The 21,181-nt window shown below is 48.9% G+C and overlaps 1 protein-coding gene across 10 annotated transcripts in view; it reads left to right on the top strand.

Moving 5' to 3' along the window:
* The window catches only part of TRERF1 (transcriptional regulating factor 1), a 325,893-nt gene that overhangs the window by 283,045 nt on the left and 21,667 nt on the right, over nucleotides 1-21,181 (top strand). For 6 of the 10 annotated variants that reach the window (XM_032140706.2, XM_058432366.1, XM_058432365.1 and 3 more), the window contains 8 exons: nucleotides 2,316-2,362; nucleotides 3,258-3,408; nucleotides 4,546-4,854; nucleotides 8,256-8,640; nucleotides 9,798-9,864; nucleotides 10,898-11,037; nucleotides 11,169-11,272; nucleotides 13,063-13,138. In XM_032140706.2, the coding sequence (XP_031996597.1) occupies nucleotides 2,316-2,362; nucleotides 3,258-3,408; nucleotides 4,546-4,854; nucleotides 8,256-8,640; nucleotides 9,798-9,864; nucleotides 10,898-11,037; nucleotides 11,169-11,272; nucleotides 13,063-13,138 (1,279 nt within the window). The remainder of the gene's footprint in view (nucleotides 1-2,315; nucleotides 2,363-3,257; nucleotides 3,409-4,545; nucleotides 4,855-8,255; nucleotides 8,641-9,797; nucleotides 9,865-10,897; nucleotides 11,038-11,168; nucleotides 11,273-13,062; nucleotides 13,139-21,181) is intronic. The other 4 variants (XM_058432368.1, XM_032140707.2, XM_032140709.2 and 1 more) reach the window with 2 other exon arrangements.

The following is a 21,181-nucleotide window of genomic DNA, read 5'->3' as shown; positions in this document are numbered from 1 at the left end:
TGCCCAGTGTGCTACAGGGTCAGCCAGAGCTGAGTCTGCAGTGCTCAATCCTCTCTCCAAGCCCCCTCAACCCTTTTGTTCTTTACTCATTCCACAAACATTAACCTACATGTGTCACGCACTGTCTGTGCCAAGCACTTGGAATACAAAATCAATCTCTATTAAGTCCTTTGGCCATGGAGCTTATAATCTGCTAAGGAGATGGCCAGAGTACTATATCATGCCCTAAATGATTCACGTAATGGTCAAGACCTTGAGTCACGTGCCAGGGGACCACACAGTGTTGGTGTCTCAGTTCCCTTGGATCTGTGTGCTCTGGATATGCTCTGTGACATTGGTTCCCCCTTTGGGAGGGAGACCACATTATGACAGCATTTCTCAAAGTATATTGCTCAGAACAGCCATTCCACAGTGTTTAATGGATATTGCTGGGGAAACAGTGAGTTCTCTGGATAAATAAACTAGGGGGTTCTTTTTTTTTTTTGAGACGGAGTCTCGCCCTGTAGCCCAGGCTGGAGTGCAATGGCGCCATCTTGGCTCACTGCAACCTCTTCCACCTCCTGGATTCAAGTGATTCTCCTGCCTCAGCTTCCCAAATAGCTGGAATTACAGGCGCACACCACTACACCCGGCTAAGTTTTTGTATTTTTAGTAGAGACAAGGTTTCACCATGTTGGTCAGGCTGGTCTCAAACTCCGACCTCGTGATGTGCCTGCCTCACCCTCCCAAAGTGCTGGGATTACAGGTGTGAGGCACTGTGCCCGGCCCCTTTTTTCTTTTTTTAAACAGGGTCTTGCTCTGTCACCCAGGCTGGAATGCAGTGATGCGGTCATAGCTCACTGCAGCCTTGAACTCCTGGGCTCAAACGATCCTCCCACTTCACCCTCCCACATAGCTAGGACTACAGGTGCATGCCACCGTGCCTGAGCACTTTCATTGGTTTGGTTTTGTTTTGTAGAGACAGGTCTCCCTATGTTGCCCAGGCTGCTCTTGAACTCCTGGCCTCAGACGATCCTCCTGCTTTAGCCTCCCAAAGTGAAACAGGGTGCTGTACTGCAGGACTTTTTGTGACCTTTAATATGGTAGTATGCATTGTGAGTCTCCCAGATACCATGTGTGATTGTGGAGATGAAAACCTTAGCTGCCCACAGGATCCAGGCTGGGAAAGTAAATAAGCAAAACTGTCTGGTATGAGACATTAGGGAGTGGTGGTGACTGTGGACTAGAGAGCAGATGCCCCATCCCATAGCATTCTCATTAAGGATTTTTAAAAAACAGTCTAGCCAAACAAACATGTCTGCAGGCCGGTTCAGCCTGTACACCATGATTAACCCTTGATTAGTTCCCAAAAGTATTTGACCAGAAAACAGCCTACTATGTGCTGGGCACTTTTCATGCCTTGGCTTATTCCAAGGCATACAGTCACATGACAGCAGTGTCTGAGGAGGAGGCAACCCCAAATGGGAACTGGTTGGGTAGAAAGAAGGTTCTGATGGAGGTTGAAGGCCAGAGACGAACTTCCTCTTGAGTTTGTTTTGTCTGGGGCTCAGAACCGGTGGTAACTGAGAGCCTTTGTAAATATAAGAATGAGATGATTTGGCTAAGGCTCTTTAAGAAGAATTCCAGGGCCGGGTATGGTGGGTCACACCTATAATCCAAGCACTTTGGAAGGCCAAGACAGGAGGATCGCTTGAGCCGAGGAGTTCGAGACCAGCCTAAGCAACATAGCAAGACCTTGCCTCTACAAAAAATCAAAAATTTAGCTGGGTGTTGTGGTGCACACCTGTAGTCCCAGCTACTTGGGAGGCTGAGGCAAGAGGATTGCTTAAGTCCAGGTGGTGGAGGCTGCAGTGAGCCATGATCATGCTACTGCACTATAGCCTGGGTGACAGAGCAAGACCCTGTCTCAAAAAAAAAAAAAAAAAGAATTCCATCAGGGGGTCTCCTGGCATAATGCTGTGTCTTCCAACTCTTTCTTCTGTGTCCCTTATGGGAATGGAGCCTGTCTATGCACAGAGTGGGTGCCCTGGGAGAACAGGAAAGAACACGGTGGGGGGTTGCATCCTGGTGGGCTTGCTGTGGCTGGCAGCAGCTCCAGGAGTGGGGCAGTGGTCCCAAGTCAAGGAGCAATTCAGGGACAGAAGTCAAATGCAGAAGAGCGAGGGAGTGAGTGGACATGAATGGGGTCAGCACAAGGCAGACAGCAGAAAGAGTCCTGGAAGAGTACCTGGTGTTCCCACTGCTCGAGGACTTCTCCCTTCAGAACACGTTTTTTTCTCTTCTTTTTTTCGGTGTCCTGTTTGGCTCAAAATTAGATGCACCTACCTGATGGGAGAGCCCAGCCAGGGTCCCCTGAGTCAAGGTAGGATGAGTGGAGGCTTGTTGGTATTTTGGGAGACTGGGAGGATTTTCTGGGGTGTCTCTCATGATTCATTTCTAAATTCCAAGTCATTCCTCGAAGCAGTGTGTAGAAATAATAATAGCAGCTGTTGTGTTTGAGTGCATACTATGTGCTAAGCACTAGGCATTATGTATAGTAAAGTAACCTATGAGGGTGGGTATGATTATGATGTGCCTATACTCAGTAAGCACTCAATAATTGTTAGCTATTATGATTGTTACTTTACAGATGAGAAAACTGAGGCTCAAAGAACTTAAGGTTACACATCAAGTAACAATGCTGGGATTGACTGCAAAGCCCATGTTCTGTCCACTGTGCATTCATTCAGTATTTATTGAGTGCCTACTGTGTGCCAAGCATAGAGCTAGGTTTTGAGAATGCAGCAGTGAAAGTACAGACTTGCTTCCTTATCTCATGGGCATGGTCAATAAAGATTTAGCCAAACCTGATAAACTGCTGAAGTGTGCAATACGGCGGCTGCCCCAGGAGCTTGCACAAATGTCTCTAAGTGGGGAGGCTTTTGGAGGAGCTGGGCTCAGGCTGACCCTGGAAGGGTAATAAGCTATCGTTCCCAAGTCAAAATCCATTGCCTGAAGGCTTGGCGTGAAGAAGGACATTTTGTTCAATTCTTGCATGACTTTGAGAAGGCCTTTTCCCACTCTGGAGCCTCAGTTTTTCATCTATAAATTGAACTTTGTTCTCTAAAGGGCATTGGGGTGATACAAGTGGTGCCATGGACAATGGGATCTTTGGATGAATGAAATGGGTTTGTGGTGGGTGTGAGGTCTTGTGGCAAGTCACTCTTTCCCCTTCCTCAACGTATGTGTCCTCTCCATTTGGCTCTACCCTTGAGCAGTGGCCAACCCAAAGGAGCGTTTGGGGAGCAGTTTGATGCCAAGAACAAGCTGACATGCTCCATCTGCCTGAAGGAGTTCAAGAACCTGCCTGCCCTGAATGGCCACATGCGGTCCCATGGGGGAATGAGGGCCTCCCCCAACCTCAAACAGGTTAGCAGGAGCCAGTTCCCGGTCCTTTCTAGGCCGTGTGCTGCTTGCTTTGCTTTGCTGCCGTCAGACAGAGAGTGATGTGAGCCCCATGCGGGACCTGGCGAGGCACAGTCCTCCCTTGACAGGAATGCTTAGGCTTTGGCGCTGGGAGCCAGCCAGGTCAAGCAGCCCCACTTCCCCAGCTGTACGATGAGCGAGGGTCAAAATCAGAGGCGCTAGAAAGCCTTTTAGGGCATCCCAGCCTCTCTCTCTGCCTCCTGGAGAAGACAGCAAAGGAAAACATGTAAATGCAATATTATTTTTAAACTTCTGCTGCTTGACACACCCAAGACCAGGCCCACTGGGGCCTTCCAGATTAGTGGTCAATGGCCAGAGAAAGCTCATATAATCATCTGGCTCTCAGCCAGAATTTTCTGTTTACTAATGCAGTGGTGTTTGGCTCAACATCCAAAGATCCTTCAATACCCTCGGATTATCCAGGTAGGATATCCAGATAGTAAACTATCCACAAACCTTAGAGTTAGATTAAAATCAAAACATTTTCTCAGAATTATTTTAATATTGTTACTCTTAATTTAAATCTATGGGATTAAATCTCTGTTGACCAGAATTTTTGATTACCCAAATCACTCCATCTCCTGGCCATGCCAGATTATGTTTTTTAAAAAAGCTTTTGTCTTTACTTGTTAAAAGTACATGTTTTGTATCTCCAGTGTGGTTTCCTGACCTGAATACAATTTAGGATGGAATGCCTATTTCCACTTGACAAATGAGTGAACTAAGGCCCATAGAATTAAAAACTCCTACACAAGATCAAACCTTTTTTCGGGCTGATTACAAGTCCGTGTCCTTTTCTTTAAAAGCATGACAACCACACAATTTTTAAAAAATAGTTTAACATAACAAGTAATGCATGGTCAAGATTTTTTAACTGTAGAAAATGGAGTCCATGGCCTCCTCCACCATCAGCTGGCATCACTCCAGCCAAGGGACTCAGGATTGCAGGAAGGAAATCGCCCTGCAGTGTTTCCCTATCACCCACACCTGATGTCCTGGCACCTTTTGGGAAAAGCAAAGTGCATCCCCCTTGTGAGAGCTGCTCTCAGCCCAGGATCAAAGCCTTTATTGTCTGTGTAGGAGGAAGGAGAGAAGGTCCTGTCGCCTCAGCCCCAGCCGCCACTGCCGCCTCCGCCTCCGCCTCCGCCGCAACCACAGCTCCCTCCCGAGGCAGAAAGCCTCACGCCTATGGTCATGCCCGTGTCTGTCCCTGTCAAGCTTCTCCCGCCCAAGCCCAGCTCTCAGGGGTTCACCAACAGCACCGTTGCCGCCCCCTCCGCCAGAGACAAGCCAGCCAGCTCGATGTCGGACGACGAGATGCCTGTGCTCGTGAGGATGACCCTCTCTCCCCCACACTCACCCCAAGGGGCTGCCCCCCGCACGCCTGCTGTGAGTTGCTGCTCTGCCCCACCTGCCTGGGTGGGGACATCCCTTTGCTTTCTTGGAGATGGGGCGGCCCTTCCAGAGTCACTGACCTGCGCTCGGACATAGCTTGGTCTCTCAGGGCTGAACCCCTGTGGCCCCGTTGGGGACCCCATCCTTGTTCACACTACCTGCTCCCCATTAAATGCTAAACTAATGGCCTGGGTTAGATTCTGAGAGACTCGAAAGTGTTCCCAGGTTTAAACAGAGATGATCATTCAGCTGGGAATCACTGGGACAATCATAGCCATTATTGAAATATGGAAGTACTCTATCCCAGAAAGTAAGCAGCTGTTGCCCCAGGCCCTGGCCCCTTCCCCAGGATCTCCAGACCTCCCAAATCCACAACCAAAGAGGTAAACACTGGCACAGCAGGCTTCCAGGCAATAGCCCTGGCATCCATTCTGACAATCAGCCTTACCAGATGCTTAATATTGTGTCTGCTTAAATACCCTGGAGAACCTAATTCGTTAAAGTTCCCAAAGTAGTTCCACTGAGAGCCACCCACCCCTAATCTCAGGAAAGCAAAGAGATTTGTTTTTCTCACTCACTGTTCTCCTTTCTCCAATTCTAAGTGCTTCACTCAAACAGCCTAACTTGCCTCTGGGAAGGGTTTCCCTCTCTGTCTGTCTGTCACTCTGTCTCTCGGCCCCTAGGGAATTTGTGACCTGTGTGGTTGGCAATATCAAACCTACCCCCTCCCCACAAAGTGGCATGTTGGGTCATATTTGTCCTTAGGAATAGGTAGCTGCTGAGAATCCAGGAGGCATAAGGGTAGGCTGGGCCAGGATAGAGGGAGAGAAGATAATGAATACAACTAGAAAAGTCCAGAAAAAAACCTTTATGGTTATCTGTGTAATATCAAATCCTCAAAAGAAGAGAAACTGATGGAGAACTGGGGAGAAGATTCTCATAAGCTATCAGGACTTGGGGGTCAGCAACAGGCAGAGAGATGAAATGACACATCCAAGCTCCCTCTTTGCTCAGGGAAGTTTGTGCTTTGGCGGGAGAAACAGTGTTTCCTTGGGGAAATAGTTCCCTTGGGGAACTCTCAATTAAGGTTCATAGTCACATGGGGGTCAGAGTCCCAGGCACACACACCCCCGACCCCTTCAAGATGGTAAGAGAAAGACAGGGGCAGACAAGAGATGGATGCCTTAAGTGTGACTGGATAAGAATACACCTGGGTAGCCAAAGTCATTATGGACTGGGGAGGGGCAAGGGAGTTTGCTCAGGAGATCATCATTAGAGTTCTGAGCAGGGTTTTGAAGGAAGGGATGAACTTGGCTTAATGGAAGGGTGAGAGAGACCTCCTTGGTGGGGGCGGTAGGCTGAAGTGGAAGCATGTAGGTGGGACTGAATACATGGGAACAAGGCCCTGGCACTTAATGTAAAGAAATTAAAACATCCGGGAAGGAGCCCTGAGTGCCCATCTCAGCTTGGCTCCTAGCCAGCTGGGATGAAGACAGCTAAGACCTGCCTCCACTCGGAGCCTCAGTTTCCTCCCTTGACCTTGATAGGGTTGGACTCATCAGTGGTTCTCATCCTTCTCTGTGGGCAGCTTTTTAAAGTTTTCAGTGCTTGGCCTCACCCCCAAAGTGTCCAAATAGCTTGGTGGGGTGGAACACTGTAAGTGCTTCCTCTCAAGTGACAACCATAGATGACATCCTGGGTGGCTTCTCTGGCCCAGTGGCTCAGAGCCTTGCCTGGAGGATAGGAAAATCCAGGTTTAGAGCTGGAGTAACAGGACAAGAAGCTGGAGAGAGGGAGCCCAAAAGGGACCTCTGGCCCTGTGATCAGAGGTCTGGATTGCAGTGCTGCGTTGAGATCGTATAAGGTCTGCATGTTCTTGGATGACCTTGTCTGTTACCCGGGAACAGAGTGTATCTTCAGGGCTGCTCCCCTTGGCGGGGGGCGCAAGCCTCCTTCCCTCATTCTCCTCAGCCCCTCTCTCGCCTCAGCCTCAGGCGCTGAGGAGCCCTCTGGTGGAGAAAAGAGGCGGTTGAGCGCGCTGGCCTAAGGAGGGTCCCCTGAGGGTGAGGCGCGGGGGTCGGGGTCGGGGGAGGGGGGTAGTTAGGAACCTCACTCTGGAGCCGGGAGCCTGGGACCCTCTGCCCCTTCCTCCTTTCCCTACTCTCTGCCTCCCTAGACTCCTCTCCTAGAGGCCAGGATGGCACCATGGAAGGCAGAGAAGCTGAGGGAGAAGCAGAAGGGGGCAGAGCCTGAAGCTCTGGAGGGAGAGGTGTCCAGAACAGAGGAGCCCATGGGGCAGGTCACATGGCCTGAAGGCAGATGGTCACATGACCGTAGCCAGCCCTTTCCCATCACCCCCTGCTGCTTCCTACCCAGGCGCCACCCTGGGCTCAGGAGTCTCCAGGACCTGCAGCTGTGACTGGCCCCTGGCCTGCAGGGCCTGAGAGGGCACCCCAGACTGCCCAGAACCTTCCCTCAGGTATCCCCGTGGCCCCTCCCAACCACACGGCCTCTGCAGCCACACCCAGCTCTCGACGTTTGTGGGCTGATGCTACCACACAACCCGAGTCTGTTTCTGTTTGGCTTTGGCATGCCCTGCTCATCTGTTTACGTGCCTATGTTTACTTATTAGTATATATGTATCCATGTGGCAGATCCTCCTTCCAGACTATGCTTGGTTCCGCTGCCATTAAAATAAACTAACTCTCCTGACAGGAAGCCAACCTCAGAGAAGAGTTTGCTACAAATAAGCTACGAGTTCTGGGAGCAATAGTGAGGGGTGGTGACGGGGGAGGTTAACCAGATCCGTTTTTAGGTGAGCACATGGAAGGGCCCTTAGAGGTCATCGAGGGCTCTCCCCCATGCTGAAAGTGACCCAGGAGAGCCCGGTGTGGGTCGCTGGCCTTAGGAACCTTGGCTAGGCTTGAACTCCCACTTCCTGCCTCACAGGTCTCGGTCCCAGCTTCCCTGAAGAGATTATTCTGTCCCCTTCTCAGAACATGTGGTATCTGTTCCTGATGTCCATCCCTGGGGAGCAGTGGGGGAATTAAAGAGCCCACTCAGCTGGATTCCACTCAAACAGATGGGAATGCAGTGATAAGCAATAAAGAATTTGAATTTATTACTTCTTGCCCACCCACTATTCCTACCACCCCCAGCTCTTTCAGAAATTAGGGATTTCTTCCAAAACCTTAGTTTTCTCCCTAGTCTAGCAACCAGAACTCGCTTTGCCTGAAATGGATATGGTCAGAATGTGGGGGCGTTGGCGGGTGGGGGTGGGGGTCGAGCAGAAGGGCTCTCTGCTTAGACAGTAGAAGGCCCCCTTCCCTGAACCTGTGGAAATGGCCTGCGGGGGAAGCTGAAGTATTCGAATCAGATCGTTGTTCCGGTTTTAGGAAATCCCCAGGAAGCATCAGCCGAGTGTGCCCAAAGCGGAGGAGCCCCTCAAGACCGTGCAGGAGAAGAAAAAGTTCCGGCACCGGCCGGAACCACTCTTCATCCCGCCGCCGCCCTCCTACAACCCGAACCCCGCCGCCTCCTACTCGGGCGCCACCCTGTACCAGAGCCAGCTGCGCTCCCCGCGCGTCCTCGGGGACCACCTGCTCCTGGACCCCACCCACGAGCTGCCCCCTTACACGCCCCCACCCATGCTGAGCCCGGTGCGCCAGGGCTCGGGGCTCTTCAGCAATGTCCTCATCTCCGGCCACGGCCCTGGCGCCCACCCGCAGCTGCCCCTGACGCCCCTGACGCCCACACCACGGGTGCTGCTGTGTCGCTCCAGTGAGTCACCCCTTTAGTGTCCTCCTGGGCTCTGGGTGCTGGGTAAAGTCCTGGGACACCTCGTTTTCTTTAGCTTTCTCATTTATCCCACAGACTTTTGCGGAGTATTGGCTGTATGTAGCGCATACTGCTGGGTGTTAAGAAAGACTTGGAATATACAGCCCTTATCCTCAAGGGAATCGCAGTCTAATTGGGAGACAGATGCATAAAGTGATCACTACAGTCTGTGGGATAAGGAAACAGTTGAAATGTTCACCCACTTTCTAAGACTGCCAGCAATGATTGTGCAAGAGAGAAAAAAGGGGCCGGGCGCGGTGGCTCACACCTGTAATCCCAGCGCTGTCGGAGGCCGAGGCGGGTGGATCACTTGAGGCCCGGAGTTGGTCACCAGCCTGGCCGACATGGTGAAACCCCGTCTCTACTGAAAACACAAAAATTAGCCGGGCACGGTGGCACGCACCTGTAATCCCAGCTACTCGGGAAGCTGAGGCAGGAGAATCGCTTAAACCTGGGAGGCAGAGGTTGCAGTGAGCCAAGATCACGCCACTGCACTCTAGCCTGGGGGACGAGAGCGAAACTCAGTCTCAAAAAAACAAAAAACAAAAAAGCGGGATGTGGTAGCAGGCACCTGTAGTTCCAGCTACTCAGGAGACTGAGGCAGGAGAATCTCTTGAACCCGGGAAGCGGAGGCTGCAGTGAGCCGACATCGCGCCACGGCACTCCCACTTGGGCGAAGGAGCGAGACTCCGTCTCAAAAAAAAAAAAAAAAAAAAAAGAAAATGTACTCAGTAGATGTACAAATAAGATTAGGTATTACATGCAAGATCAAGCCTTGACATTTTAGCATGCTTTGTAAAAATCAAGCATAGAGAGGCTAGGATCTCTTTCTGGAGCAAGAATAATTGCATAGAAATCATACCGCTTAGCAGACCATTGTGGGACAGCTGGCTTCTCCTCACCCTGTGTGAGAAATGGGTAACCCTAAGTTGTTTAGCACCATACTCCACCTAGCTCCTGGAAACTGTCAAGGGTAACTCTGGTAGGAGTTGGGTAGGAGAGGAGCTCTTTTATGGCTGGTTAGGTAACTGCTCATTTGCTTTAGTCTTTTTCAACATTTCTTCCCTGTTGACTAGTGACCTCTGACTTTTGTGTTTTAGACAGCATCGATGGCAGCAACGTGACGGTCACCCCAGGGCCTGGAGAGCAGACTGTAGATGTTGAACCGTAAGGAAAAGTCAATTATTCTTTAGAACAGAAGCCTCAGCTTCTTGAGAAGTGTAGTTAATACTTTTGTAGTCAGAGGATTACACTGAGAGCAGTTGTAGAAATTGTAGGATCGTGGTTATTTCTTGAGTACTGTTGTTTCCCTACACAATGGTTGCCAGTATTTCAAGGCCTTTGCCAAAGACTAAATACATAGTCAAAGCATGAAGCCCTGTATTCAGAGAGCCTAGTGTCCCTGTGCCTGGCTCCACAGGCAGTGCTTTCTCATCGCCAGTGACACAGGCATCTCCCTCAGGGTGGCTCATTCTTTAAGAGGCTCCTTCTGAATGTCTTCACTTCCCCCCTCCCCGATTCTTGGCCAGTCCTCCAAATGGGCTTGTTAAGTACTTTAATTTTGCATAGGCAGTGGGTGGTATTAGGAGAGGCAAAGGTGGTTATTTTCATGGATAGGCACAGAAAAGAGGCCAGGTGGTAGAGTGGTGAGTAGTAGATTGAGTCAGCAATCAAAAAACGTAAGTTTCAACACCATTTTGTAATTTGATCTTGATCCAGTTAACCTTTCTAGGCTTTAGTTGACTCGTCAAATGGGAGTAATTATTCCAGCCTTGCTTACATCACAGATCTCTGTGAGGTTCGGATGGGATAATATCTGTGAAAGTGATCTGAAAGAGATAAAAAAATTAATGCTTTGTATTTGTCCCCCTTTTTATGTGGTTAAATGGCACCATTGGCCATGCTCTGGGAAACTGTTCTGTTGGAATTAATCACCCTCCCTTTCCCAGTTACAGGGAGCTGTAAAAGCCCCAGGCCGACTGCCCCCTTGCTCCTAAAATATTTCTCCCTAATCTTAAAGCTGTTCCTTATTCCAGTGAAAAAGCCGTGTGTGGAATCTTAGGGTCACACTGTGAGGAAATGCCCCTGCATTCTTGCAGAAAGAACTAGTTTCCTTCTTTTTCAAGTTCCTGACAGTTGCCCTTGGCCTGAGCCATCACATTGAAGACCACATTGTTGTTTTTCTTCTTGTCATTTAAAGTCGCATCAACATTGGCTTGAGATTCCAAGCAGAAATCCCCGAACTCCAAGATATCTCTGCCCTGGCCCAGGACACACACAAGGCCACACTGGTATGGAAGCCCTGGCCAGAACTAGAAAACCATGACCTCCAGCAAAGAGGTATTGGCATATGGGAAGAGCTGAGTGGGAGAGGTTTGATTCTCTCACTGAGATCACTGGCTCTGGGATTGGTGTGTTTTCCATTACACTGAGCTCTCTCTGATGCATTGGCGTCTCCTTATTCCCAACAGTGGAGAATCTTCTGAATTTGTGCTGTTCCAGTGCATTGCCAGGTGGAGGGACCAATTCTGAATTTGCTTTGCACTCTCTGTTTGAGGCCAAAGGTGATGTGATGGTAAGGAACCATGAGAAAGAGGCTTTACAAATTCCTGAAGAGTATTTTCCCAAGTTTCAATATTGTCTCATGTACCATACAACCAATTTGTCATGACCAATTAGCGCATGATGACCAATCAGCACGCCTCCCTATTCCTTCTCTCGGTGAGTAGGTCAGGATGTTAAAGTCTGTAGAAAAAAATCTCCAATTGGATTTCTGTTGCCACATCTGTTCCTAAAGTTAGAACTGTGGGTACGTCTGTCCTAGGACATTAGAATTTCTTTTCCACATCTTGGATTTCACATCAGAAAACTGAGTCTCCAGTGATGGAGGTAGAAGGATTTACTGAAGCAGAAGTTGGTCTAAAATAGCCTGTCATACTCTGCTGATTCTTCTTCCCTACTATGGAAATCAGCCAAAGTTTGATGTTTACAGAACTCTTTTCTCCTCTAACCAAAATAAAGTGTTTACTGTTCACCAACTGGTTCCATTCTTCCACTTTTAACACAGTTTTGCAGATGTTCCCAAACCCATGCCTTGGTGCTGTCTTCCCAAAATCAGAGCTAACAGTTGACCTGCTCAACCTGGACTTCCTTTTTTTTTTTTTTTTAAGATGGAGTCTCGCTCTATCACCCAGGCCGGAGTGGAGTGCAATGGCATGATCTCGGCTCACCGCAACCTCTGCCTCCCGGGTTCAAGCAATTCTCCCTCCTCATCCTTCCTAGTAGCTGGGATTACTGGTGCATGCCACCATGCCTGGCTAGTTTTTGTATTTTCAGTAGAGATGGGGTTTCATCATGTTGGCCAGGCTGGTCTCGAACTCCTGACCTCAGGTGATCCTCCCACCTTGGCCTCCCAAAGTGCTGGGATTACAGGCATGGGCCACCGCACCCAGCCTCATCCTGGACTTCTGACCAGATCACTCAATCGCTAACCTCTGTTTCCCCTTTATATAAATACATGGTAGTATATCTAGCTTCCTGCATTTTGATTTTATGAAAATGTGAAAATAAATGTCCCAATACTATGATACCCTTCAAGTATTTCCTAGAATGCTGGAGAACTGTCCTTAACCCTTTGAGATCAGTGTGACAGTGTAGCACTTCTCAAACTTTTAATGTGCGTACACATCACCTGGGGAATCTTGTTAAAAATGCAGATTCTGATTCAGAGGCTTGGGAGTAGGGCCCAGGTTCTGCCTTTCTGACCGGCTCCCAGGTGAGGGACCTACTCCTGTTCTATGGACCACACTTGGAGTAGCAAGATTCTAGTCCCTGCTCTGCCCCGAAACTATCTGCTGTTCAACTCTGCCTGCGGCATCTTTTAAAAGCTACCAAGGCTGATTTGAAGCAGTTTATTTAGCTAGGCTCTCTGGAAGGATGGTGTGTGTGTAGTACAGTTATTACTGATGCAGCTGTTTCTGTTCAGCTGTAATGAAACACGATTTTTCTATAGAACAGTTACAGATCACCCACTCATTTCCTCGGAACCTTTGCCCAGAGACTCAGCGTCCAGTCAGAGGAGGCCCCACTCATCTCTGGGGCTGGTGGGATTTTACCAAGGAAGAGTCAGGTCTTTCTGTTTTCCTGTGACATGAACAACTGGCTTCAGGCATGGATGGAGAGGGTGTTAGAATGAGAGTCTTACTTGCTGAACAGACGTGAAACCCTAGTTAGGGTAGTCTCCCTCTGGGTTTCCTTCCAGTGCCCCCGCCCCTGGCCTCCACAGTGCTAACCGCTTTTCCCCTTTGGGTAGATGATCTCAGACCAGTTACTGACTCTTGCCTTTTCTCTCCCTTGGGTCTGCAGGTTGCTCTGGAAATGCTGCTACTGCGGAAGCCTGTCAGGTTAAAATGTCATCCTTTAGCAAATTACCACTATGCCGGTAGGTTGCCAGGAGCCCTGTGCCCTGTTGCCTCCTGACAGCGGGCTGCTTGCGTGTTTGGTTGTGTCACTTTCTAGCAATGGATAACACCTGTTCTGTCCTAATCACCACTTGTGATCTCAAGGCCTCCTAGGGCAGAGCTTTGTCTGTTGCTTTGGCTCTGTTGGCATTTGTCTGTTGGCATAAGCTCCTGCCCCTTGTGGGTGTGCCAAGACCTGGGTGATAGTGGACAGTGCCTGCACGTGTGGCAAGGAGACCAGTGCATGAGACCAGAGAGAGCCACAGAAGGTACAATCAGCAGCCTCCTGGTTTTGGAATCAGTAGCCATGGGTTTAGATTCTACTGCACCCCTTGGTCAAGTCCCATGGTCTTCTGCAGCCTTGGTTTTCTCACCTGTAAAATGAGACTTGTATTCCATCCCTTGTAGTGTTTTTGTGAGATTAGAGATGGTATATGTAGCCCAATGCCTGGCACATCCTAGTAGCATTTATTACTCATGTATCCAACCATTATTTTTTGAACACTTACTGTGTGTTAGGGACTTGCTAAACACTGAGATGCATCAGTGACTATGACAGACATGGGCAGAGTCCTACGTCGTGCAGCTCAGAGGCTCTGAGGAGGAGGCAGTTATTAAATAATGGATCACACTGACAGGAAAGTCTTCATACACGCAGGGTTTTGTATGTGAATTAATGGCAATACCACAATAAGAGGGAAGTAGAAGACACCTTTGAGATTTAAATGGACTGAGAGTTGTGAAGAGTGAAGGAAATAGGTCGGAGAGCCTAAGAAGTGACCAGTGACACTGAGGTCAACATTTTCATTTCCATGCACTAACTGTTCCTTCTGAGGGTCTCCACGAACCTAAGTTGGTTCTTTATTTTGGAGGGGGCTGAATTTTCAGGGCCTCTTGATTTTTAATCACTTGAGGGTTTCTTTGGTGCTCTGGGCAGACCCTGCCTAGGCAGGTGCCAAATATGTGGGCTTGGGGACCTAGCTATACGTTTTCCAATCTTTAGTCCGGGCAGCCCAGTGAGGGCTTTACAAGTATTGGCTTGCTTTCTCCACCAACATTTGCCTCACCTACTGTGCTCCTCCTCTTTCGTGAACGAGACTTCCTGCCTGTCATCACAAGGTAGACCTCAAAGCCCCTCTTCCAAGCACAGTAAGCCCAAGATGTCTGCCTGTAGGTCACTCCTGGAACTAGGCCAGTACAGAGTGGACACATGGAATAAGAAATTCATCACTTCTCCGGTGGCCTAAAGGAGCCAGCTTCTTAATATTTTCTCCATCATTTCCTGCTTGGTGTCTGTCCCAAGTGTGGGTAAAAAGATGTAGGAGTTCTCCCTGATCTGCCATGGAAACAGCTCAGTCCTCTCTCTTAATTTCCAGCATCATCTGCTGCCCACTGAACCCTGAGAGGCTGCCCAGCCTCCTGGAGCCTGTCTCAAGCTTCTTTGCATGATGGTGGGACAGTGGGTTGGCTAAAAGGAGCTTCCCAACCACGTGCTGTGAGATACTGCTGCCCTCAGCCCTCAGAGCGGCTGGGGTCGCCAGAGCCTCTGGGCTGGTTAGCTCCAGCTGTGAGCAGCTTCATCTGGGATACAGCTCTCCTCTGGTTCTTCCAAGTGTACCAAACAAGTATCATTTTATGTGTATCATGACATTAAAAAGGTCAGAAAGCTATGTACTAGGAGCGCCACACACCCCAGTCAAAACAAAATAAAAACACTAAAATATTACCAAAAACTTTGAAACAAGAGGGCCCTAAACTCTGCCACAGTTAATTGATCTCTTGAGGTTAGGGGTTTCTAGCTAATCCCTTGCCTGTCCCCTGTCCCCTTCCCCAGCAGGCAGACCAGGAAGGACTCTGCTGTTTTCTGGAATCATTTCAGTCCTTGGAGGCAAAAGAGGTAGAGCTAAGCTGTGAAGGGTTGATGTCTCCAAGAGAAACTTACTCACTTATGTTTGCCATAAGTCACTTGCCTTCTCCAGGAAGTGATAAACTGGGACCCAGAGAATCTTCTAGAAGTATGAGCAAAAAGAGCAGAGGTCACTGGTCTCTAAAGTCTGACCCAAAACCATCTCCTTAACAGTTTCCTTCTAAGCCACAGGGGAGGCAGCAGAGTCTTCCCCATCACATGCCCCAGCCACCACCTCCTTCCCCCACTGCTGAGCCCCCTCATTTGCTTCCTAAGTGTCAGTGAATCCCATCTCCATGGCCCCATTCTGCCTTGGCCTTTGTGCTGAGCCCTGTTGGGTTGCTCCCCAGTAGTGACTGCCTGTTGGCTTAACTGCCACCTTGCTGGGACCCTATCTTCTGGATCTCCTTTGGCTCTTAACTCTGTGGCTGTGGCCAGTGTCACCCATCCTGAGTCCCAGCCCCGAATTTGCTCTCCAGGCTCCTAGTTATCTGGAGAGGGAATTTAGGTCTCCCAAGCCTGCCTGAGCCTGTCCATGTCAGGGAGGGAGGCTGTAAGTTTGGGGAGAACGACAAAGACACAGGCCTACGAAAATCACTTCCTTACTTTACTCATTATCTTCCCTTTCCCACCCACTCCAAGCCGTTCATTAAGAAAAGGAAAAAGTGACCAGTGCTGGGACCCAGGAGAGATGTGCTATGGGGGAAGGACCGATGTGGTGGGCAACTCGCCCAGATCTCAGGGCTGCTTGCCAAGGCCACGTGAACCCTGTACAGGGTCCTCAGAGGAAGGTGCTGTTGCAGTGGCTCCTGGCGCTCAACCCACACCACGATGCACAGTCCAGCCCTCTGTTGCTCTCAGCACTCTCCCACCCATGTGTGGTTAGCAGTTGTGTGCAGTGGTTCCCAATTAGCACTTGGGTTGGGAAGGGCCAAGCATGGGGGAGTCAGGGTGGAGAGGAAGCCTGGTTGTGATTAGATGGATTGCAGCATGCTTGATTTTTTTCACTGAACTGGTCATTCCTGCAGATGGGTAAAGAGTGGAGGGGTGTTAGAACTGACCCTGGCTTCTTGGCAAGTGTTCAGCAGAGGCTACTTACTGGCCCTAAGCACAGCCCAAACACCTGTTTAGTCCTGAAACCCTGACCTGAGTTGTGGAGATGGAGGAGACCTGGAGGAAATACTCATTGCATTGGAGAGGCCTTGTCTCTTCTGCCTTGGAAGCTGCCCCAGTTAGATGAGGAGACAGAATTACGTACTCAAGAGAGTAATTTTCAAGAAGCACAGCTGTGATTTCATTTTCCAGGCATCCTTAGCCTGTGTCTCTAGATAGTGGTCCCCTCAAGGGCAGGACTGAGTTAATACTCTTTTACCTTGCCTAACACGGCACTGGTTTAAATTAAAAAAAAAAAATTGCCTAGTGGACAAGCTCAAATTCTGGATTCAGAATGAGGCTGCCCCCCTTTTATCCACAGAGAAAACTTTGGTGTAATAACCTGCTTCACTTTGCACCCCCAGAAAAATTACTCAACCTTCACCCACTATTGAAAACCCTGTGTGGAAATGAAAATCTGGTATAAAAACAGTCCTCCTTTTTCTACAGTGAACATGTCTGTCTTGTGTAACTTCAAAACATCATCAATGGGTCCAGGAACGGTGGCTCATGCCTGTAATCCCAGCACTTTAGGAGGCCAAGGCGGGCAGATCGCTTAAGCTCAGGAGTTCGAGACCAGCCTGGCAAACATGGTGAAACCCCATCTGTACTAAAAATACAAAAATTAGCCGGGCATAGTGGTGCATGCCTGTAATCCCAGCTACTTGGGTGGATGAGCGAGAGAGTTGCCTGAACCCAAGAGGCGCAGGCTATAGTGAGCTGAGATCACGCCACTGCACTCCAGCCTGGGCAACAGAGTGAGACCTTGTCTCAAAGAAACAAAGAAAAGAAGAAAAAGAAAAGAAAAAAATTATAATAGAAGTTTTAAGAAAGACCGAAAGGCCCTCTAAAAGATACTGTGTCCAAACTTTCTCTCAACCCTCCATGTCTCTTTTTAATTGCCTGGGTTCACTGTCGATTGCCCCCAAATTAGCCACAGTCCAGAGCCTGTTTCCCAGCAACCAAAGGTCAGAACAGTTTTCATCTGGATACTGTTCCAGCACCGGTTTCATCCAGTTAATTAGGTTCTTTGTAATTAGCCTTAATCATCTTGTTAGGGGCCCCTGCTGATAATAGCCCAATAGCCAGGAATTCCCAGGTAGAACAAATGAGTGTGGGGGGACCCTCAACCCACGAACCCTGTGTGCATGCTGAGTGGGCAGCAGGGATCCTAGAGAGAAGGGAGGGTGTGGGGGGTAGTTGAAGGATAAGGGAGGATTTGAGGCAACCCCCTGCCTCGGTTTTGTATTTTATCCTGGACTTTGTCCAAGATGCAGGATCCAAGAAGGGCCGGCTTAGAGAACCTTGTCTAAGAATGAGGAGCGTGTCCCTGTCAGACTCCAGGAAAGAGAGGCATCTGAGCCTTTCCTTAACCTCAGATTACAGAGGGATTTTGGAGGCAGGAAGGAGAAGACTATGAATATAATAGGCAGCCAGCAGTGAGACTGTGGATAAGAAATACACAGAACAAGAAACAGGTGGTCTTGAATGCCACTGTCCACATATCAGCAGGGGCGGCATACGTCTCATAGCCCTGGGCTGATTTGGAATCTGCTCTCCAAGTGGCCAGTGAAGGCTCAAAACATGTATCAAACACTTAGGACCAAACCTGTCAGTCACAGGGTGACTGCCACCATCCCCATGTCATGTGGGGAAACTGAGACTCAGAGAAGTTAAGTAGGCTTGCCTGGGATCACAGAAGGAGTAAGTGGCAGAACCAGGTTCACAACCTAAGGTGACTAAAATCACCCTTTTTATCACAGTTCAGTGATATTATTTGGGGAAAACACATTCATATGTTATTTATCTGTCCAAGGCTTTAGCCTGGGAATTCAATCCAAGAGCCCAGGGATGGACTCTCAGCCTCAGTGGGCAATCTTGTGATCAGGAAGCCAGCTCTAGTGTGAGAATGGATTTGTTGCCTGGCCAAGCCTCTGTCCCTCAATTTGTGGACACCCTGTTGAGCAGACACTAACACATGCACACACAGAGCACTGTCATTCGCACCAAAGCACAAAGCCTAGGACTATGCAGAAGAGCCACCTCTTACTCTCTTAAGACCGTGCTCCCTGACCCAGCCCTGTATCCCTTGGAATGGGAGAGTGACATAGAGGGGCAGGGAGAACATGCAGCCTACTCCATCTCAGGATGAGTTGTACAGAATGCACACTCCGGAATCAGGAAGCTACCAAATCCTATGACAGAGCAGCAGTCTTAAAAACCACCAGGAGTCAGCAGGGAGAAGGTCTCCTTCCCCCACGAAGTTTGGGGATCCCTCCTAACAGATGGGCCAGGAAGTTACTTCACCTGTGGAGTTGCATCTGGCAAGCAATTTGGAAACGAAGGGACATGCTTCTCAGAAATCAACAGGCCTAGGAACTGAACACTGCTTTTGGGGCCAGAAATCAGGTAATGAGCCTGGCAGGTAGAAAAAAGTATATCCACTGCAGAGACTGGCTGAGAAGGCTGGATGGCCCTGTTAGTGTCTTGTCATGTCTCAGAGCTGCACTCTAACTTAGGAAACTGATGGTCTGGTTGAGGTTGGAAAAAATTATCATTGATCTAGTTGAGGGTTTCATCAGCAAAGTGTCCCCTGATTCCCCATCGGAGATGCAGCTGAGGGCCACACAGATTCTGGACCTACAGCAGGGCAGCAGAGCAACCTCTGTGGAAGCTTGCATGAGTCAGCTGGTATGACAGACCACCATTGTGGTCTTCCTTTCATCATTATCTTTCTGACTTCTCTTACCTGTTTGCTGTTTTGGTGGATACCTAAAAGGAACCATGATTGTTGTTTGGTTGTTGAGCTGAATTGTTGGTTATTCCTTTCTGTGTCCCTCTTTCTGCCTCTGTTCCTGGGTAAGGGGACCCCAAGGCTTTGAATGTTGGACAGAATTTGAAGAATGGTGATGGAAGTGCTATAGAGCCTCAAATCCCACCAACCGCCTGTGCTCACATGCACTCCGGCAAGGATTCTCCAAACCCCCAGCCCCCCTGAGGCTCCCTGTTACTGTGGTCTGCACGGTCAGAACTGTCCAGTCCTCTGGAACCCATGGAAGATGATTCCCTTCTGCTGAGGATTCATGGGAAAGCTGCTTTCCTTCTAGAAGTAAAGAGATAAGTTTGCAGCTGGGCACAGTGGCACATGTCTGTAATCCCAGCACTTTGGGAAGCTGAGGCAAGCGGATCACTTGAGGTCAGGAGCTCAAGACCAGCCTGGCCAACTTGGTGAATCCCCATCTCTGCTAAAAATACAAAAATTAGCCAGGTGTGGTGGCACGCACCTGTAATCTCAGCTACTCAGGAGGCTGAGGCAAGAGAATCACTTGAACCCAAGAGGCAGAGGTTGCAGTGAGCTGAGATCTCGCCACTGCACTCCAGCCTGGGTGACAGAGCAAGACTCCGTCTCCAAAAAAAAAAAAAAAAAGATAAGTTTGCAAACCAAATAAATTGGGTGGTGACCCTGCTTTTGTAGATGTCTGACCCCGCCCAGCTGTGGAGAGCATATTCTGAGTCTGGAGCCAAAGCTTCTGACTTGAGGACCCATCAAAGAGCTGCACAAGGAAGTTGTTTATTTCAGAAATGTGAGTTTATGTCACTGAGCCATATATTCTCCTAAGGACCCTAGGCTCCCCACCTGTGGTCTAAGGAGGCCGCTGCCTGCCCAGAGCATTTTTGCCTGATTCACTTATTTTGGCCAAACCCTACAAAGAAAGAGGCGATTAGGGTTTCCTGTACTGCAGCCCCATCAGTTGACCATAGCAAAATGGAAACCTTGGACTCACCCGGAATGGGAGGAAAGATATTATGATTTGGGGTACTAGTGTACCCCACTAATGAAGTCTAGAGAAGTGTAGTGAGGTCAAAGCCTTGGCCGAATACCATCCAAAGAATCAGAGATGTGGAGAATTCAGCAGGCCAGAAGAACAAGACTGAGTTTTCTCTGAACCAGCCACAGTGGTGGAAGCTTCCCTAGAGCCTCCAGAAATAGGAGTGCCCTTAGAAGTAGGCCTTATTTCTTGCCCCAAACAAGCCAGTACAATTTTATATTATTATCTGCATATCCTGCTTTCTTTCGTGGAGGAAAAAGACATAAATATCAGGTTTGGCCAGTAAGGAAGATGCACCAGCCCAGCAGTGAAGCCTCTCCCTCTTCGGTCGGCAAATCTGTCAAGAGCTGGCTCCACTCACCTCTCCAGCCTCATCTGCTTCTGCTGGAACCTTATACTTGAACCAGATGAGATTACTAGTCGTTCTTTGAAAACCTCCATTTCCTCATCTGTCAAGTGGGCTCATCATCCTAACAATCTTACAGGATTATTAGTAGAACCTAATGATGAATAACTGAAGTACTTAGAACCTGCCCAATAGGAAGCACTTAGAAATGTTAAGCTATTTTTCCTAGCACAGCATCTTGCTTGTAATATACACCTAATAAATATCTGTTGAATGAACAACTGAAGTGCATGACTTCACTCTTGCCTCTGACTTTGCACATCCTGCTTCCTCTCCCCAGAATACTCTTCCATCTCTTTATTGTCTGACTTGCTTCTATGTGACCTTTCAAACTCAACTCATGTTTTCTCTAGCTGGAAGCCCTCCTGGCTGCCCTGGCCCTAACCTGAGTGTGGTGTTTCTCCTTTGTGCCCCATTGTCACCTCACCTTTACCTGAATAATTACAGTTACCACCTTGAACGTCATGGCCTACTTGTTTGTCTCCCCAGTAGATTGTGAGCATCTTGAGGCTGGAGGGTGAATCCAGCCACACCTTGAAGGGTACTTGCTACGTGAATGCTTGCACTTGTGAATATGATAATTACGTTAAAACTGTACCTAAAATTTGTCGAATGCTCATTGTTTCCCAGTGATGATGCTGGACACTTTTTGTGCATTATCTCCTTTAACTTTCACAAAAATCCTAATCAGTGGAGGCAATCATAGTTATTCTCATTTGTAGGTAACAAA

The sequence above is a fragment of the Hylobates moloch genome, unplaced genomic scaffold, assembly GCF_009828535.3.
Source record: "Hylobates moloch isolate HMO894 unplaced genomic scaffold, HMol_V3 SCAFFOLD_20, whole genome shotgun sequence".
In the NCBI taxonomy this organism is placed as follows: Eukaryota; Metazoa; Chordata; class Mammalia; order Primates; family Hylobatidae; genus Hylobates; species Hylobates moloch.
Note: the sequence above shows the minus strand (reverse complement) of the source record. Positions and strands in the feature narration are given on the sequence as shown.